We start from the raw sequence: 19,181 nt of genomic DNA, 5'->3' as shown, positions 1-19,181 counted from the left end.
CTCCATTTTTTTCTCTCAAGACTGCTTTGGCTATTTGGGGTCTTTTGTGTCTGCACACAAATTTTAAGATATTTTGTTCTAATTCTGTAAAAAAATGCCACTGGTAATTTGATAGGGATTGCATTGAATCTGTAGATTGCTTTGGGTAGTATAGTCATTTTCACAATATTGATTCTTCCAATCCAAGAACATGGTATATCTCTCCATCTGTTGGTATCATCTTTAATTTCTTTCATCAGTGTCTTATAGTTTTCTGCATACAGGTCTTTTGTCTCCCTAGGTAGGTTTATTCCTAGGTATTTTATTCTGTTTGTTGCAATGGTAAATGGGAGTGTTTCCTTAATTTCTCTTTCAGAATTTTCATCATTAGTGTATAGGAACGCAAGAGATTTCTGTGCATTAATTTTGTATCCTGCAACTTTACCAAATTCATTGATTAGCTCTAGTCGTTTTCTGGTGGCATCTTTAGGATTCTCTATGTATAGTATCATGTCATCTTCAAACAGTGACAGTTTTACTTCTTCTTTTCCAATTTGTATTCCTTTTATTTATTTTTCTTCTCTGATTGCCGTGGCTAGGACTTCCAAAGCTATGTTGACTAATAGTGGCGAGAGTGGACATTGTTGTCTTGTTCCTGACCTTAGAGGAAATGCTTTCAGTTTTTCACCATTGAGAATGATGTTTGCTGTGGGTTTGTCATATATGGCCTTTATTATGTTGAGGTAGGTTCCCTCTATGCCCACTTTCTGGAGAGTTTTTATCATGAATGGGTGTTGAATTTTGTCAAAAGCTTTTTCTGCATCTGTTGAGATGATCATATGGTTTTTCTTCTTCAATTTGTTAATATGGTATATCACACACATTGATTGATTTGCATATATTGAAGAATCCTTGCATCCCTGGGATAAACCCCACTTGATCATGGTGTATGATCCTTTTAATGTGTTGTTGGATTCTGTTTCCTAGTATTTTATTGAGGATTTTTGCATCTATATTCATCAGTGATATTGGTCTGTAATTTTCTTTTTTTGTAGTATCTTTGTCTGGTTTTGGTATCAGGGTGATGGTGGCCTGTTAGAATGAGTTGAGAGTGTTCCTTCCTCTGCAAGTTTTTGGAAGAGTTTGAGAAGGATGGGTGTTAGCTCTTCTCTAAATGTTTGATAGAATTCACCTGTGAAGCCATCTGGTCCTGGACTTTTGTTTGTTGGAAGATTTTAAATCACAGTTTCAATTTTATTACTTGTGATTGGTCTGTTCATATTTTCTATTTCCTCCTGGTTCAGTCTTGGAAGGTTATACCTTTCTAAGAATTTGTCCATTTCTTCCAGGTTGTCCATTTTATTGGCATAGAGAGTTGCTTGTAGTAGTCTCTTATGGTGCTTTGTATTTCTGCAGTGTCTGTTGTAACTTCTCCTCTTTCATTTCTAATTTTATTGATTTGAGTCCTCTTCCTCTTTTTTCTTGATGAGTCTGGCTAAAGGTTTATCAATTTTGTTTATCTTCTCAAAGAATCAGCTTTTAGTTTTATTGATCTTTGCTATTGTTTTCTTTGTTCTGTTTCATTTATTTCTGATCTGATCTTTGTGATTTCCTTCCTTCTGCTAACTTTGGGGTATTTTTGTTCTTTCTCTAGTTCCTTTAGGTGTAAGGTTAGATTGTTTATTTGAGATTTTTCTTGTTTCTTGAGGTAGGATTATATTGCTATAAACTTCCCTCTTACAACTGCTTTTGTTGCATCCCATAGGTTTTGGATAGTCGTGTTTTCGTTGTCATTTGTCTCTAGGTATTTTTTGATTTCCTCTTTGATTTCTTCAGTGATCTCTTGGTTATTTAGTAACGCTTAGCCTCCATGTGTTTGTGTTTTTTACGTTTTTTTCCCTGTAACTGATTTCTAATTTCATAGCGTTGTGGTCAGAAAAGATGCTTGATATGGTTTCAATTGTCTTAAATTTACTGAGGCTTGATTTGTGACCCAAGATGTGATCTATCCTGGAGAATGTTCCGTGTGCACTTGAGAAGAAAGTGTAATCTGCTGTTTTTGGATGGAATGTCCTGTAGATGTCATTTAAATCTGTCTGGTCTATTGTGTCATTTAAAGCTTGTGTTTCCTTATCAATTTTCTGTCTGGATGATCTGTCCATTAGTGTAAGTGAAGTGTTAAAGCCCACCACTATTGTGTTACTGTCAATTTCCTCTTTTATAGCTGTTAGCAGTTGCCTTATGTATTGAGGTGCTCCTATGTTGGGTGCATATATATTTATAATTGTTATATCTTCTTCTTAGATTGATCCCTTGATCATTATGTAGTGTCCTTCCTTGTCTCTTACAACATTCTTTATTTTAAAGTCTATTTTATCTGACATGAGTATTGCTATTCCAGCTTTCTTTTGATTTCCATTTGCATGGAGTATCTTTTTCCATCCCCTCACTTTCAGTCTGTATGTGTCCCTAGGTCTGAAGTGGGTCTCTTGTAGACAGCATATATATGGGTCTTGTTTTTGTATCCATTCAGTGAGCCTGTGTCTTCTGCTTGGGGCATTTAATACATTCACGTTTAAGGTAATTATCGGTATGTATGTTCCTGTTACCATTTTCTTAATTGTTATGGGTTTTTTTCCTAGGCCCTTTTCTTTTGTGTTTCCCTCTTAGAGAAGTTCCTTTAACATTTGTTGTGGAGCTGGTTTGGTGGTGCTGAATTCTGTTAGCTTTTGCTTGTCTGTAAAGTTTTTGATTTCTCTGTCGAATCTGAATGAGATCCTGCCGGGTAGAGTAATCTTGGTTGTAGGTTCTTCCCTTTCATCACTTTAAATATATCTTGCCACTCCCTTCTGCCTTGTAGAGTTTCTGCTGAAAAATCAGCTGTTAACCTTATGGGAGTTCCCTTGTATGTTATTTGTCGTTTTTCCCTTGTTGCTTTCCATAATTTTTCTTTGTCTTTAATTTTTGTCAATTTGATTACTATGTGTCTCGGCATGTTTCTCCTTGGGTTTATCCTGCCTGGACTCTCTGCGCTTCCTGGACTTGGGTGGCTGTTTCCTTTCCCACGTTAGGGAAGTTTTTGACTATAATCTCTTCAGATATTTTCTCGGGTCCTTTCTCTCTCTCTTCTCCTTCTGGGACCCCTATAATGTGAATGTTGGTGCGTTTAATGTTGTTCTAGAGGTCTCTTAGGCTGTCTTCATTTCTTTTCATTCTTTTTTCTTTATTCTGTTCCTCAGCAGTGAATTCCACCATTCTGTCTTCCAGGTCACTTATCCGTTCTTCTGCCTCAGTTATTCTGCTATTGATTCCTTCTAGTGTAGTTTTCATTTCACTTATTGTATTGTTCATCTCTGTTTGTTCTTTAATTCTTCTAGGTCTTTGTTCTTTAATTCTTCTAGGTCTTTGTTCAACATTTCTTGCACCTTCTTGATCTTTTCCTCCATTCTTTTTCTGAGGTCCTGGATCATCTTCACTATCATTATTCTGATTTCTTTTTCTGGGAGGTTGCCTATCTCCACTTCATTTAATTGTTTTTCTGGGTTTTTATCTTGTTCCTTCATGTGGTACATAGTCCTCTGCCTTTTCATTTTGTCTGTCTCTCTGTGAATGTGGTTTTCGATCCACAGGCTGCGGAATTGTAGTTCTTCTGGCTTCTGCTGTCTCCCCTTTCGACATGTTTTTCTATCTCCTATATTTCCTGTAGTTGGATCTAGAGAGGCTTGATTAGATTCAGGCTTGACTTTTTTTCCCCCCAAGAATCCTTTGTGTGCTTTCTATTGCATATCAGGGGGCACATAATGTTTGTCTCACTTTTAGTGATGTTAATTTAAGACTGACCTGTGAGTTCAGATGCTGTCAACCTGACCCAGCCATTATAAAGTTCCCGTCACCTTTGTTCCTGTTTGTTTTATCAGACATTGATGATAGTTACCTAGTCCATTATTTCATTGGGATTTAAAGTGGTTATCTTATAATTATTTCATTCTTTCTGCACTTATGCTACTGAACAGGAAAGATTTAGCCTGATAGATCAGGGTTCCTAATATTTTTTTCTGTAGTGTAAAATCTGCATGTTACATGTCTCTATTCATAATAAGAAAATGGAAGGTGGGGTTAAAATGTCAGTAAAAGTGTTTTACTTCACATTCAGATAGAAGGTAATAAGCTTAGTGAAAATCAAATAATATTACATTTTAAGTTGTTCTTTATTTAAAAATCTGTGCTGTGAAACATTTAGCCATTTCTTAATGTTTTATTATAGGCAATACAAGGACCTGTGGAATATGAGTGATGACAAACCCTTTCTATGTACTGCCCCTGGATGTGGCCAGGTAATATATAAATTGTTTTGTATATTCATGTTTAGTAAAACACTTATGACAGTATATGTTGTCATTAAAAGGATTGTTTTACAATGTTTTGTACAATTTTGGAGTTAGAATGAAAATAACCCAGAAAAATTTGGGGAAGAAATTTTCCTCAATAGCACATCTGAGTTTTAAAGAATACAATCTAATATGGAAAAAAAAAAATTAAGTCTTGAAAGGGAAAGATGGAAAACCTGGAGAAAATCCAGGACTTAAAAGTATATTCATTTGACCATTATTGGTTGAAAATCATTGTGAGTTGCCTAATTGGAAATCAGATATACATTATCTTTTATGAAAATTAGTTTACTTGCTGAACTCTTGTGAAAATAACTGATGTTTACCTCTGAGCATATCACTAATATATTAATGTTCTTAAGTATAACATCTTTAATATAGAGCATGTGTGGAAGCATTTTTAGAAAATAATATTTTAGTGTTGTTACAGAAAATAATATTTCAGTGTTTTTTAATAGGCCATTAAATTATTAATCTATTACTGTTATAATAATCTTAAAATAACTATAGACACTAAGGAATGAAAGAATAAATTTAATGTGTAGTAAAATTACAGAGTACTTAAATATACAAACTATAAATCATAAATAAGTATTAAAGTGTTTCTTTGGTTCTCATTGTTTTCTTTAGCTGATATTTTAAATGGAGGTATAATTTATATACAATAAACTGCACATACTTATAGTGTACAGTTTGATACATTTTAACATATGTATGTACCCATAAAACCATCACCACAATTAAGATAGTGAACATATTCATCATCCCCAAAAGTTTCCTCATGTTTATTTGTTATACCTCCCTCCCATCCCTGTCAACCATTGATCTGCCTTCTGTCACTATAGGTTAGCTTGTATTTTCCAGAATTTTATATAAATGGAATCATACAGTATGTACTTTTGACTGGATTCTTTCCTTCCACATAGTTAATTTACAATTTCTCCATGCTATGTGATTAGTAGTTAATTCCTTTTCATTGAGGAGCAGTATTTCCTTATTTCACCATTAGTTTATTTATTCACTTGTTTATGGACATTTGTCTTATTTCCAGTTTTTAGTTGTTACAAATAAAGCTGTTGTGAATATTTATGTATAAGTCTTTGAATGAATGCATGCTTTCTTTTCTCTTGGGTGAGTACCTAGGAGAGTAGTGGTGGGATCATATGTAATATATAATAGGAAATTGCCAAACTGCTTTCCAAAACAGAGGTATCACTTTGCATTTCCACCAACAGTCTATGAGAGGTCCTGTTGTATCATATCTTTGCCAACATTTGGTGTCAGTCTTTTAATTTTAGCCATTTTCATTGTGTGTATACTGATATATAAAGTGTTACTTTGCATTTCTTTGTTGACTGATGAAAAAATGAGCACTTTTTCATGTGCTTATTGGCCATTCGTGTACTTTACTTTTTGTGAAAAAATATCTTTTCAAATCTTCTACTTGTTTTTAAAAATTAGGTTGCCTGTCTTTTAATTATTGAGTTGTATGAGTTCTTTAAATATCATGGGTACTAGTCTATCATCAAATATTTCTCCAGGTCTGTGGTTTCCAACTTGATTTTCATAATAGTATCTTTTGATGAACAGATGTTTCTAATTTTAATGAAGTCTAATGTATTCATTTTTTCTCTTCTTTGGTTGTTGGTTTTTGTGACTTATCTAAGAAACTTTTGCTTAACCTTAAGTCACAAAGATATTCTCCATTGCTTTCCTCTGAAAGCTTGGTTTTTCATTTCAGTCTCTTTTGCATCTTGAATTAATTTTTGTGTATAGTGTGAGGTAGGAGTTGAAGCTCACTTTTTTTTCCATATGGTTTCTCAGATATTCCAGTGTCGTTTGTTGAAAAGATTTTCCTTTCTCCATTAAATTGCTTCCTCCCCTTTATTGAAAATCAAATGATTTGTGTAAGTGTGGATCTATTTCTTAGCTTTCTATTCCGTTCCTTTCATCAATCTGTCAATTTTTATGCCAGTACCATACTGTCTTGATTGCTCTAGCTTTACAGTAAGCCTTCCAGTCAGGTAGGGTAAGTTCTCCAATTTAGTTCTCCTTTTTCAGGATTGTTTTGGATAGTCTTTTAATTTTAATCATTCTGGTGAGGGTATAGTGGTATCTAAAAATTTTAATTTACATGGTGTCCAATGATGTTGAGCAGGGTAAAGGTAGGAGTTACCAGGGTTGGTGATATTTTAGATAGGTTGGTCAGGGAATGCCTCTGTAATAAGGTGACATTTGAATAAAGATGTGGGAGCAAACCCTGCACATACCTGGGGGAAGAGATTTCCAGACTGAAGGAACAGCAAATATAAAGGCTGGTAGGGAAGAAATGGATTTGGTGTGTTTAAAAACAGAAAGATGACTGTTGTGGCTGGAGCATATAGTGATTAATGAGGATAAGGGTAGGAGATAAGGTCAGAAATGTAGGGGAATAAAAAGAGTCCATAACCTGTAGGGCTTTTGTTGACTATGATAAGGTGTTTGGATTTTATTCACAGAGCAGTGAAAAGCCATTGCTGAGCTAATAATGAAAGTAGAGACTGGCAGCAGTCAGAGAGATAGTGGTGGCTTTGACTAGGTGGTAATAATGGACAAGTAGAGAAATAGACTGATTTGACATATATTTTGGAGATATATTTTGTATACATTTTTCTATAAATTCAGGAAAGCTAAAAATTGCAATTTCTAAAATCCTTTTCAGCTAGAATTCTGGGTATGATTTTAGGTTCCACCAACCAGATTTACTCATTCTGGTAAATTACATTTACTTCTTGGATTTGGAACCGAGTTGAATGGAAAGGTGGTATTACTCAAGTCCTCCATTTTGCTGGAATGGATTGGACAGACACAGCATGATTCTTTAATCCCTGGATTACAGCTAATACAGTATGTTTTTAGAGCCAGCCTTTGGACCATGACCAGTTTTGCCGTGTTGTTCTAGGAATCATTCGTGGAAACTCAGTCTCAAACCAGTCCCTAATTCCTTGTCCTATCCTTTTCTGCTTAAAATAGTTGGAATTGTTATTTTGTGATTGAGTCTTTAGTAATATACATGCCATTTTAAATAAAAAGAATTACATTTAAATTTACTTAAGAGAGCTTCCAAATGAAGCCAACAAAAGATCAGGGAGGATTTGACTTCAGGATGAACCCAAGAAGTCGAATTAGTACCATCTAACCTTCCCCGTTTTTGGTGCCTCTGTGCCGAAACTATCCCTTCCATCTTCTGCCTCCACCCCAACTCCCAAGGCCAGGCTGTCGTTTCTGCCTGGCTGGGAGATAGAACCAGTGAAAGAATGACTCAGTAAAATTAGGGGAAATAAGGCAAATGGAAACGAGATAGTCTTCAGGTCAAGAAGATATTTTAAAATTGCTGAGAAAAATTACACAATCTGTTCAAGCATATCCAGACTGTTTATAGACACTATTAATGCTTTGCTTCCTTACCTGATGGGATGAGGCAAATGGAACATTACACAGCACATCCCCAGGGTAAAGTAAGAGTTTATTCACCTCAACACCAGATCCAGAAAGTCTGGGAACCTTTTAATATTCATTGTTTAAGTTCTCACAGCAGACTGCCTTGCACATGCCCAGTCTGTTTCCATGGCACAAATGGCCAAGAGACTGAGAGGTAGACTACCTCTTAGCCCGCCAAGAAGAGACCCTTCGTAGGGCTAAGGTCTTCTTAGAAGACCTTATGAACACTATGAACATAACAAGGGTGTTCCAGCACTTTATCAGGCCCAAAAGTCACCCATTGTTCTTCCTCATAATATATATCAGCAACATTTCCATCTAATGATCCTGCCTATAAATCAATCTATGATTATTTGGACATTTTCTACCATAAGAATGTTTATATTTTTGGAAAAGCAGCAACCATTTTACTTCAGTGATATTAAAAGTACTCCTGCACTCTCATTCATTGCTGGTAAAAGTGCAAGATGGCACACCCCCTAGAGGGAGTTTGGCAATATCTAGCAAAATTACACATGCATTTACCCTTTGACCCAACAGTCCTACTTCTGGGACTCTATCCCAAAGATGCACTGTCAAAACTATGAAAAGACATATGCCCAAGGTTATTAGATATATGTTCAATATATTTTGTTACCTGTCAGTCTCTGGACAGTAGTATTCCAGGAGAATAGAAGCAAAAGCTATAAAGCTTCTTGAAGCTTCAGTTTGGAAGTGACAGGTCATCACTTCTGCAGCATTCTGTTGATCAGTACAAGTCACCAGACCAGCCCAGACTCAAGGGGTGGGGAAATAGATACCCTCCTCTGGATGGGAGAACCAGCCTTACCACGTTGCAAAGGAAGGAGGGTACATATCATAATGGAAGGAATTTGTGGCCATATTTTACAATCTGTCACAGACAAATACTGAAATACTTACAGGTAAAATAATTTCTGGGGTTGGCCTCAAAAAAATCCATTGGGTGAATGGTGAGTAGAGATGAAATGAGATGGATCATAGGTTGATAATTGCTAAAGCTGGGTGAATGTGCAAAGAGGTTTATTACACTATTTCTTTTTAATTTACTAAAATGCAACAGAAGAAAAAGAAACCTATTGCTGAATGTAAGAACATACGTATATATGTGTATCAGAGATTGTTTAAAAGACCTAATATTTTTTAAAAATATGAAAAACATTAAGAAGTTAGAATTGTTTTTTAGACTCCGTGTTATGAAAGGAGTTAACATTCATTTTTCCTCCTACTTCTTTCCTCTCCCTTGATGTCTGATAATAATTTTTCCATTGTCAGGGTTTGTAATACATTTTGTCTGATAATCTATAATCCCCATATTTCTTTAGTTTTACTTCTGTATTTAAATAGTATAGATAGAGAGGAAGGGTGAGAACTAAGCTTCAAGGCATTCCAGTGTTCAGAAGTCAGAAAGAGGGGGAGGCTGTAGCAGAGGAGACTGAGAAGCAAGCAGACAGTGAAGAAAATTGTGTTCTGGAAGTCAAGTAGAAAAAGTATTTCAAAGTGTGGGGGAACAATGTAGTCATATAGTTGATAGGGTAGGGTGAGAATTCAGTATTTATAATCGGATTTAGAAAAATGGGGATTATTAGACACCTTGATAAGAGTAGCTTCAGTGAAGCAGCAGTGACAACAGTGAGATTGGAGTTAGCCTGACGAGTAAATGTGGAGAACCAGAAGTGGAGACATTATAAGATACCTTTTTCTTGGTATTTAGCTTAAAGGGAACAGTAAAATACTGCTGGAGGAGAATTGAAGATGGAGTTTTTTTGTTTGTTTTGAATTTTAAGGTGGGACTATCACAGCATATTTGACACTGCAGAGAGAGAGGGACTGTTGCAGGAATGGGGTCCTTAAGAGAGGATGGGATCCGGTGTTCAAGTGGAGAGACTGGCCTTAGAAAGGACCATAGACAATTTATCCATAGTAACTGAAAGTGAAAAGGCGGGAAGAGGTGTGAAAGGTTTGAATAGAGAAAAGGAAGCATATCAAAACTTAGACATACAAACATTTCTTCGATATGGTCACCATAAAAAACTACATTTCTGTTCATTCCATTACACAAAAGAAATCACCTTTAGAAGCTCTGGCACATTGTTTTAAAGAGACTTGTATTACTTAGGATTCTGGCTGAAACAAAGACTCAACCTTAATAGATTGAGCAGTTTGTTCTTTATGTAATAACCGGGAAGTAGGAGTCCCAGGGCTGGCTGGTTCTGTAGCCCTCAACATGCTACTTGCATTTCTAGCTCCAAGATGGCTGTTCCAGCTCCTGACATCAAGTCCATATTCCAGCAATAAGGGAGGGAGAAGGGGAAGCAAAACACAGCATGTATACACCCATCATTTCAGGAGCATTAACTGGAAGTAATGCATATAATTTTCACTCATTCTTTTGGTCCCAGCCCAATCATATGGCTACCTAACTGCAAAGAAAGCTAGAAAATGTGGTCTTTGTCCTGGGCAGCCAAGTGCTCACCTAAAATGCAGAAGTTCTTTTATTGAAGGAAAAAGGGTAATAGATATTGAGGGACAGCTGGCGGTCCTTGTCATAGTTTTCAGAGATGATTTTGAATTTGGTAACCTAACAAAAAGTCATTTGGAGCCTGAGTCTGGTTAAGCTGGGTAATACTGAAATTACCAAAGTCTTAAGTTTAGTTAATAGTAATATATCAATGTTGGTTTCTTAGTTTTGATAAACGTACCACAGTAATGTAAGATGAGAACATTGGGGAAACAAACTGAGTAATGAGTGTGTGAGAACTCTCTGTACTATTATTGCAACTTTTCTGTAAACTTAAAGGTTTTCCAAAATAAAAAGTTTATTCAAAACAATAACAACAAAAAAGCTCTACCTGAGAAACACGAAAAAGTTGCTTATGAACCACAGAATAGAGCTTTCAGATATTTATCAAGTGTATATATACCATGTATATTTATTTGTGCTCCAACTTGTTTCAAAAAGGATTTGAGGAATTAAAGTTTCATATAATAGTTGTCATAGTAATAAAAACAGTTATAACAGTAGTAACATTTTTTAACTTAGCCTGTCACTGTGCTAAGAAGCTTATGTGGGTTATGTCATTTAATCCTGCAACAGCCCTATAAAATGGGTGCTAGTGGCCTCATTTTACAAGTGAGCAGTCGAACTTAAATATATTACTGAATGTCTCTGTCACAGAACCTGCAAATATGGAAGATAAGTTTGAACCCAAGCCTACTCTTGTGTTAACATTTATAGCGAAACATCCCTAAATAGAATGTTCAGGCTTCAAGGTATATTTGAATACAGGTCTTTGTATATGTTTTTTTTTTCAATTAACATTAAAGGTTTTTATTTTCTCATAATTACAAAAGCATCACTGAAAATGTTGACAAAAGGAAAAAATAAAATCCAGAGAGGACTTCTGTTAAATTTGGTATATTTCCTATAGCCTTCCCCCCTTTTATTTATTCAAACAAAATTGGGATCATACTGCACATATAGTTTTGTATTCTCTTTGTATGCAGATGACATTATATGTATCATGGGCATTTTGTGTGTTAATTGAAAACATGGGTTTGAGTTCCTGTGTAGTATTCTATTGCCAGAATGTGTCCCATAATCTATTTACCCATTCTTCTTTTATGACCTAAAAATTAATTATTATGGCCTTAAAAAATCACAACATTGTGATGAGTATTCTTCTGTATTACCCTTTATATGCATCTCTAATTAATTCCTCAAAATACATTTTTAGAAATCAATTTATTGGGTGAAAATGTATACACATTTTTAAGGTTCTTCATACATTTTGCCATATTGTTTTTAAAAGCTAAAACAATTTATTTTCGCTAGTAATTTATCTAAGCACCGTTCTCATCATGAACACTCCAATCCTAGGTATTATTAACTATTTTTTTGCCTATATTTGTTCCGTAATATACTTAAAATAGTCTAATCTCTTTGTTATAATAATACCTTGTAACTGTTACTGGCCAAAATGATAATCCGGCTACGGTCAGCATCATCCATTTGTTAAATCTTGCTTAGAACAGAAATGGTATAGTCTCTCTAGATTCAAATAGTATTTCCTAGGAAATCAGAAATTCTAATAGGAATTGATTTTAGAAACACCAATTTGATGGTATTACAAATTATTTTTTGTCACTAGTAGGTGATAACATTATTCCAAATTTGAATTTCAGCTTTAAAAAACTAAATGGGCTTAAATTTTCAAATAGGTTTTTAAAATTTTCAATACATTTTGTTGATAATGTCATTTCAGAGAGAGAGACTTATAGAATTCAATGCAGAGGATTTTAACTTTTGACTCTTTCTATTACAATTATTTTTATATGCTCAGTCACTATTAGGTATTTCACAAAAAGAGTCCTGTTCATTTCATTTGTTTTAACAGGATGTTCCATTGAATTCAGTAAAAGAGACAAAGTTGAGATAATTTAGTGAAAGATTCATTTAACATTGAAACTCATATTTTATTGATAGTATCTTTGCTTTTGGTGATTTATTGAAAATTCTTTCTTTGGTAGAATGTTAATACATTATAAGCTGTTTTACAAAGGAGATAATCATTTTATTTAATCTAAAGTTTCATTGAAGGTGTGGGAGTGGGAGTGTGTGTGTGTGTGTGTGTTTAATTAGTAACTTCCTGATGTTGAATAAAATAATTCAGCTAGTGAAAGAGGTAGTAAAATGGGCTATTGGCCTGATGGCTTTATAACTTAGTACCTATTTAACCTATTTTAAATAGGAATAATAATCTGTTTCATGGATATGAATGCATGTATTAAATGCAGAATGACTGATTTCTTAGGAAGTTAATTCTGGTAAGAGTGTTCAAGCCTTGGAAACACAGATTTCTCAGATACCAGAGCTTAAATTAATTTATTGTGGAAGCAACTATTTCACCTCCCTCCTATCTGTCAGGTTACCCATCCTTTTTAACCTTTTAAGAGAGATGATTGGCCTATATCCTACCTTTCTTGACTGCCTTTGCCATTGTTTATTCAGCTGTATGCTCAAAGTCTTCTTGTTTAACAAAACACTGCACATCAATAACATTTTGCATTGGAGTTGTGCTCTCAATTGCCTGGAAGAAAGAAATTGTATGAATTCAATATGTTATCACTAGCAGTATCATTATAATTTTTCTACGAAGCTTATTTTTAGAATAAAATTCTTAATTTGTCTGGGAAAGCAGTTCAAAGAGATTCTGCAAAAATGTTAGCTTGTAATAGCTACTTTATAAGTGTTTGTTGAAGAAAGAATGTGTTTTACATATATATATATATCTGTTCCTGGTGACTGCCTTTTGACACTGTCTTTTTAAGTTTCTTGTTAGAAATAAATAAGTTTTCTCAGATGATAGCCAAGGTTAAACTCACCTGTATCAAGTGTCAATTTCAGTGTATTTTACCCGTGTATATAAATAATATCATTATATGATCAACAATTCCTTTATAAATAGCATTCAGGTAAATTTGATCTGTACATTCTCCATGAGACTTTGTAAATTCATATTCCTCGCATTTCTCCTCTTCCTATTCATATGATCCTAAATGTTTTTTAGGATCCTTTTAGCTGTTTCTTTTCACTTAGAATCAATCTTGGTGCCGTTTTCACATGTTTTGTATAAAGCATAATGTTATTTATTCTATATGTAGTTGCTGTTTGATTTGGATATTTGTGTTCAAACCAGTATCTAAACAGAGGATACTGTTAGGATAAAAAATTCTTAGCACATAACTATCTGTTAATTATGCTGACTGCTGTTTTAAAATCTAAGACCTCTACCAAAATGCATTCATTTGCAAATGTTTAATGATTGCCCTCAATGGAGAAGCCACGTTGTTAGGTTCTTTGGAACGTAAAGTGAATCTTGCTTTAAGATACCTGTAAACATTCAAGCAAAAAAAAAAAAGATACTTGTAAGACATTCAAAACTGTAATGCAAAGTAAAAAGCAATGAAGTAACTAACACAAGTAAATGCTATAGCTGTGTTCATTCTCCAAGAGCTTTGTTATTCAGTCTATCAAAGGATGACTATTTATTATTTCTCCAATTTTTTTTTTTTAATAAATTTGTTTATTTATTTTTGGCTGTGTTGGGTCTTCGTTGCTGCGTGCGGGCTTCTTATTGCAGTGGCTTCTCCTGATGCGGAGCACGGGCTCTAGGCGCGTGGGCTTCAGTAGTTGTGGCTCGCGGACTGAGTAGTTGTGGCTCACAGGCTCTGGAGCACAGGCTCAGCAGTTGTGACGCATGGGCTTAGTTGCTCCGCGGCATGTGGGATCTTCCTGGACCAGGGCTCAAATCTGTGTCCCCTGCGTTGGCAGGCGGATTCTTAACCACTGCGCCACCAGGGAAGCCCTTATTTCTCCAATTTGGAAAGGATTCTTACAATGATGAAGCAATAGGAAAATAGCACTTGAGTGGGGAGGAGCTGGATTATGATCCCAGTGCCTATAGTTCATACTCAATAAATGTTTGAAGAGTAAATGAATAAGTCAAGGGATAGAGGTACTGTTTGCATCTGGACACTCACCTACAATGGGAATACAAGCAGGTTTTGAAGAGGGGTCATATAATAATAATTTTCCACTGGTGTACAGTAACTTAAAGACTTAGTGGTAAGCATACTTACATGAGAGCACTATACAGCCAAATTAAATTAAAGGCTTAATTCATCTTAAGGAGCAGTCTGTGGTTTGGTGGGTTTTTTGTTTTTCCTTTAGACTGGGCTTGAAGATTCAATTCTTTAATTGTAAGGAGTTCTTTCTTTCAGTTGGCATTTATTGACTACTTACTATATGCTAAATTTGGGGGAGCTCAAATAGTAGTAGCTCAGCCTACTTAAAAGGAAATACAAAAATATCAATATAATATTGATAGGTGCTATAACCAGGCACTGTGCAGAGCAAGATGGGATATAAATGAGAGGGATTAACTTTTACAGTGGGCTTGTGGGCTGGCCTAAGTATGATATAGGTCATACTTTTAATATTTAGAATAAAAACCATAATGGAAAGAAATATTTCATTCTTTTACGTTGTTTTAAGGTTACCCTAAAGCTATTATCATTTGTTGCATGAAAGGATGTAGTGAGTTGGATAGTGGGGTGGTGAGACCAAAGAGAAGGAATCCATTTTTGGTGGTTCAGAGGAACCAAGTTCAAATATATATAATTTTACATCCCATTTGTAAGGATATAGACTAGAGAGTGAGTTTAGATCTCTTAATTTGGCATTTTATCATTATTGCTCTGAAATAACAAAAAGTAAGTGCTCTCTATTTTCAGTTATAAATGTTGCTAAAGATAAGGAAGCATCTTCATAAAGATTGATGTCCAGACACAGTCAGGAGGTATTTAAACAATGCATTTATTATATTGTAATCATAAATGTCACCTTTGGCATGCAGGACGTATCCAAGTTAAGTGTAGTTCTAAAAGTAATTTTGCTTCATTTTTTTATATAAGAATGTGATAAAAAAATGAAAAATCACTTTATTCTAAGTTAAAATTTTAATTTAATTTTATTTTACTTTTTAAAAATTTATTTATTTATTTACTTTTGGCTGTGTTGGTCTTCCTTGGTGCGTGCAGGCTTTCTCTAGTTGTGGCCAGCGGGGGCTACTCTTCGTTGTGGTGCACGGGCTTCTCATTGCGGAGCATGGGCTCTAGGTGCATGGGCTTCAGTAGTTGCAGTGCGTGGGCTCAGTAGTTGCAGTGCGCAGGCTTCAGTAGTTGTGGATCTTGGGCTCTGGAGCGCAGGCTCAGTAGTTGTGGCACACGGGCTTAGGCTTAGTTGCTCCGCGGCATGTGGGATCTTCCCGGACCAGGGCTAGAACCCGTTTCCCCTGCATTGGCAGGCGGAATCTTAACCACTGCGCCACCAGGGAAGTCCTTAATTTTATTTTAAAATTAATTGCTTCATTATTGTACTGGCCACTATTTCTTTGCTGGATTATAATCGAGGCATTCTTTTTTTTATGTGATAACATAAAGAACCTGATTTACCTCTTAATTTGTCCAGGAATAATATTTTTATAAGAAAGTTTTCGTTTTAAAAGTGGTAAGTAACCTGAAATCTAAGTAAAATACAATGCTTTCTTCAAAAGTCATTATACCATGGAGTATATATTTCTACTATGATATGGCAAAAATTAATAGTGGTCTATTTTTAGTGTCCAAATGAAATTTATATAAAGTTTCTTTGCCTTAGGTTTTGTTTTTAAATGCTCTAAAATGAGTTATGTGACCTAGTATTATATCAGAATTGCTTGTTCTTGGGTAATGTGTTTCTCTATGATTGTTTGAGATCTAGTATGTTTATCTATACTAACAGTAGGTTCTTTATAGTTAACAAACTGCTATTTCTTTTTTAATGGTGGTTTTACATGTTGTGGAAATGAATTTCCTTATCATTTAACTTATTTGATCAAATTGAAAATCTTAACTATATTTTAAAACTTTTTGCCACAGCGTTTTACCAACGAGGATCATTTGGCTGTCCATAAACATAAACATGAGATGACACTGAAATTTGGTCCAGCACGTAATGACAGTGTCATTGTGGCTGGTTAGTATATGCTTTTATTAATAGCTTATATACATATTTCACCTGGAATGTGCACAATTTTTGTGTATTCTCTGTAAATAATATAGTCTGGTGATATTCCAATGACTTCATTTACAATAAATGTTGGCAACATGTATTTTACCCATTACATTTTTATGTTTCCTTCTGACCATTCATTTCACTCTTTTTGTGTGGTTTTCAAATGTAGATTTTAATGTCATTTTTTGTGGAAGTTAATTAGAAACCTGGGAGCATTCATACCATTTCTAAAATTTACATTTAACTGATAGTTGAACTGTGATGTTTAGTCAATGTTTCTTTTAGCTGTTTACACCTGCTTTACAATGATATGCGAAGCTAGAAGATGATCAAGCTCCTCCTGTTGGAGAAAGAGCAATTAGCAGACTTGTTCATTAGGATTTTGTTTATGTTTCTTTTTGGACTAAACATCTGTGTTAGCAGAATACTCTCAATAAAGGGGGCTTAAATTCAGTCAGTGCTTTTATTTTTGTATGTTGCTCCTATGAACATGCAGTATCACCTAAGCAGATGATTATCTCTTACAGTATGCAAAAAGAGAAACCCAGTTCATGCATTGGTTTATTGTCCTTCCATGCTATATCAGCTACCCCTTTTTTGGTATTTGAATATATATATGTACATATCTCTGTATATGTACACACACATAACATTTAATTTCATTGCATTTTGTATATTTTATAAGTAGTGTGGTAAGAAAACAATTTTATATAAAATTTAATTTACTTATCTAAATTTCAGTCCTTTTTGTGTCATAAGCACAGATTCCCATAAATATTCAAATTAACTTAATTTTTTTCTCTTGTAAAGCTTAGGTTATACTATTTGTAAGTCTAGAATTATATACCTGTATACTGAATATTATTAATACTTTTAAATTATTACCCAACATAGAGATCAAATTGTCATATGCAATGCTTTGGAGAGATAATGAGGAAAAAAGACGGTTCTTGTCATTCGGTATCAAGATTTTTGTATTGAAAAAACTGGAGGTAAAAATGTTGATAATTTACCAAAAAACAATTTGTTTAGGAAAAATGTAGGGTAACATTCAACATATCTTCATTTCTGTAAGTAAAAGGAAGCAGACAAAACATTATACATCACATACTAAGAGAGAGAACCAAAAACACAAACAAAATAACAACAGCCTGAAGGTTCACTCTCCTAGGCACGAAGGTCTTTGCTTCTCTGGAATTTCTTGCCTTAGAGCCATATCTCTCTCTGTAACATTTAACTCAAAAATATTTTGAGATTGGTTTCTAGAACTTACTTTCCTATCTGTTTACATTTAATGCAATAGAAAAGTAGAACACATTCAAACATAGCACTTGACCATTTTTTTACTAATATATATTGAGATGAGTAGTTTAGCATTACCGTATACATATAATGCATGATGTGTGTGGTATATATTTGATGATCAATAGCCATAAGCCATGTGCATGTTTAAACAATTGTGCCTGTGTTGACTTATCTCTTTTCAAGCCTGATCATTATAGTAATCACTGATAAAAGTGATTTTTCCATATGTATTTTATTTTTAAGACTTCTCTCCCTTTAATACAAAATAGCCTTCTCTTGGGCTTAGATAGACAAACCCTTTGGGCATGAACAGAAGAGTCAAATTTATGTTGTTTACTAATTCAGTCATGATGGACCTAGGTTGATACAGGTATGCTGGGCCCTTACTATAATACCATTTTGAAGTCTTTTTGCGGGTAGAGGTTATATATGTTGCAGACTAACTATTAGGTAAAATGAAGACAAAATAAAAGTCCTTCAGTAATTTTGATAATACTAATAGTGTCTGAGGTAGGCCTACATTATATCTAATGTGTATGACAAGTAGGTCATTTTAGTGTTAAATCTATTTATATGTAGTAAACATATTAATACTCTGGGAATATGTTGGGGCGAGGGTGAAGATAAAACAGTAAGTAATGCCCACTCTGGGGACGCAATAGTTAACAGAAATATATGAATTTTAATTTCACAGAAGGTTTTATGAGTGTTTTATCTTAAACCAGGAGTCATCCTTATACTTTTATTTAGTTTAAGCTTGATCCCTGATATAACCTATAAAATTGATGCCCTAAAATATATAAAATGTGAATAGAATTTGAATGTGCTACCAACTCTAATCAATTTGAGTAAATAGCCTTGAAAATAATAAGACTAAACAGGCAAAATTCATAAATTTGCTCTTTTTCAATTCAACGTGGACCTTAAGTGGCATTTGTTCTGTAACTAATACATGCTCACATGTACATTCAGTACATGTTTTAATGCACCTAGTGTGAGTACATATTCAAATGTAGTTAAAATGTTTCAAGTTTCGAGAAAGCAGAGTTTGACTAATTCTCTGCTGTCTAGGAATTAAGCTAGAACATTAGACATATAACTCTTACATAGCCCCTCATACCAAGCTTGAAAAATGCTTTAAAATAGAAAATTAGCTTTAAAAAGGAGGGTTTTAGTTTTCGTTTGCGGGGGGCTCTTGTTTTAACCTTCTATTTCTTGTAGTATTTTGATCTACCTACTAAAGACTATTTTATCTTAAGCTTGCTTTCATAATAGATTATGAACACTAGTGGAAGGGCCAAGTTAAAGCAAATAGACATGCTGTTGTCCTAGTTTTCCCCAAATTGCATGTATTTTATGCATTTGTAAGTTTTAACAGTGTAAATTTTTTTTAA

General features: G+C 34.4%; 1 protein-coding gene and 1 long non-coding RNA gene across 8 annotated transcripts in view; one reads left to right on the top strand and one right to left on the bottom strand.

Moving 5' to 3' along the window:
• ATF2 (activating transcription factor 2) overlaps positions 1 to 19,181 on the top strand; it is a 78,236-nt gene that overhangs the window by 19,854 nt on the left and 39,201 nt on the right. For 3 of the 4 annotated variants that reach the window (XM_082465423.1, XM_082465424.1, XM_082465426.1), the window contains exons 4-5: positions 4,244 to 4,313; positions 16,347 to 16,443. In XM_082465423.1, the coding sequence (XP_082321549.1) occupies positions 4,244 to 4,313; positions 16,347 to 16,443 (167 nt within the window). The remainder of the gene's footprint in view (positions 1 to 4,243; positions 4,314 to 16,346; positions 16,444 to 19,181) is intronic. The other variant, XM_082465425.1, reaches the window with a different exon arrangement.
• The window catches only part of LOC309662596, a 95,562-nt gene continuing 80,700 nt past the window's right edge, over positions 4,320 to 19,181 (bottom strand). For 2 of the 4 annotated variants that reach the window (XR_014264790.1, XR_014264792.1), the window contains one exon: positions 4,320 to 12,955. This is a non-coding gene — a long non-coding RNA (uncharacterized lncRNA). Of the gene's footprint in view, positions 12,956 to 16,449; positions 17,551 to 19,181 lie in introns of those variants that run through there. The other 2 variants (XR_014264791.1, XR_014264793.1) reach the window with 2 other exon arrangements.

The sequence above is a fragment of the Balaenoptera physalus genome (genome assembly GCF_965194825.1).
Source record: "Balaenoptera physalus genome assembly, chromosome: 6".
NCBI classification, from domain to species: domain Eukaryota; kingdom Metazoa; phylum Chordata; class Mammalia; order Artiodactyla; family Balaenopteridae; genus Balaenoptera; species Balaenoptera physalus.
This window is presented reverse-complemented; position numbering and strand designations above follow the sequence as displayed.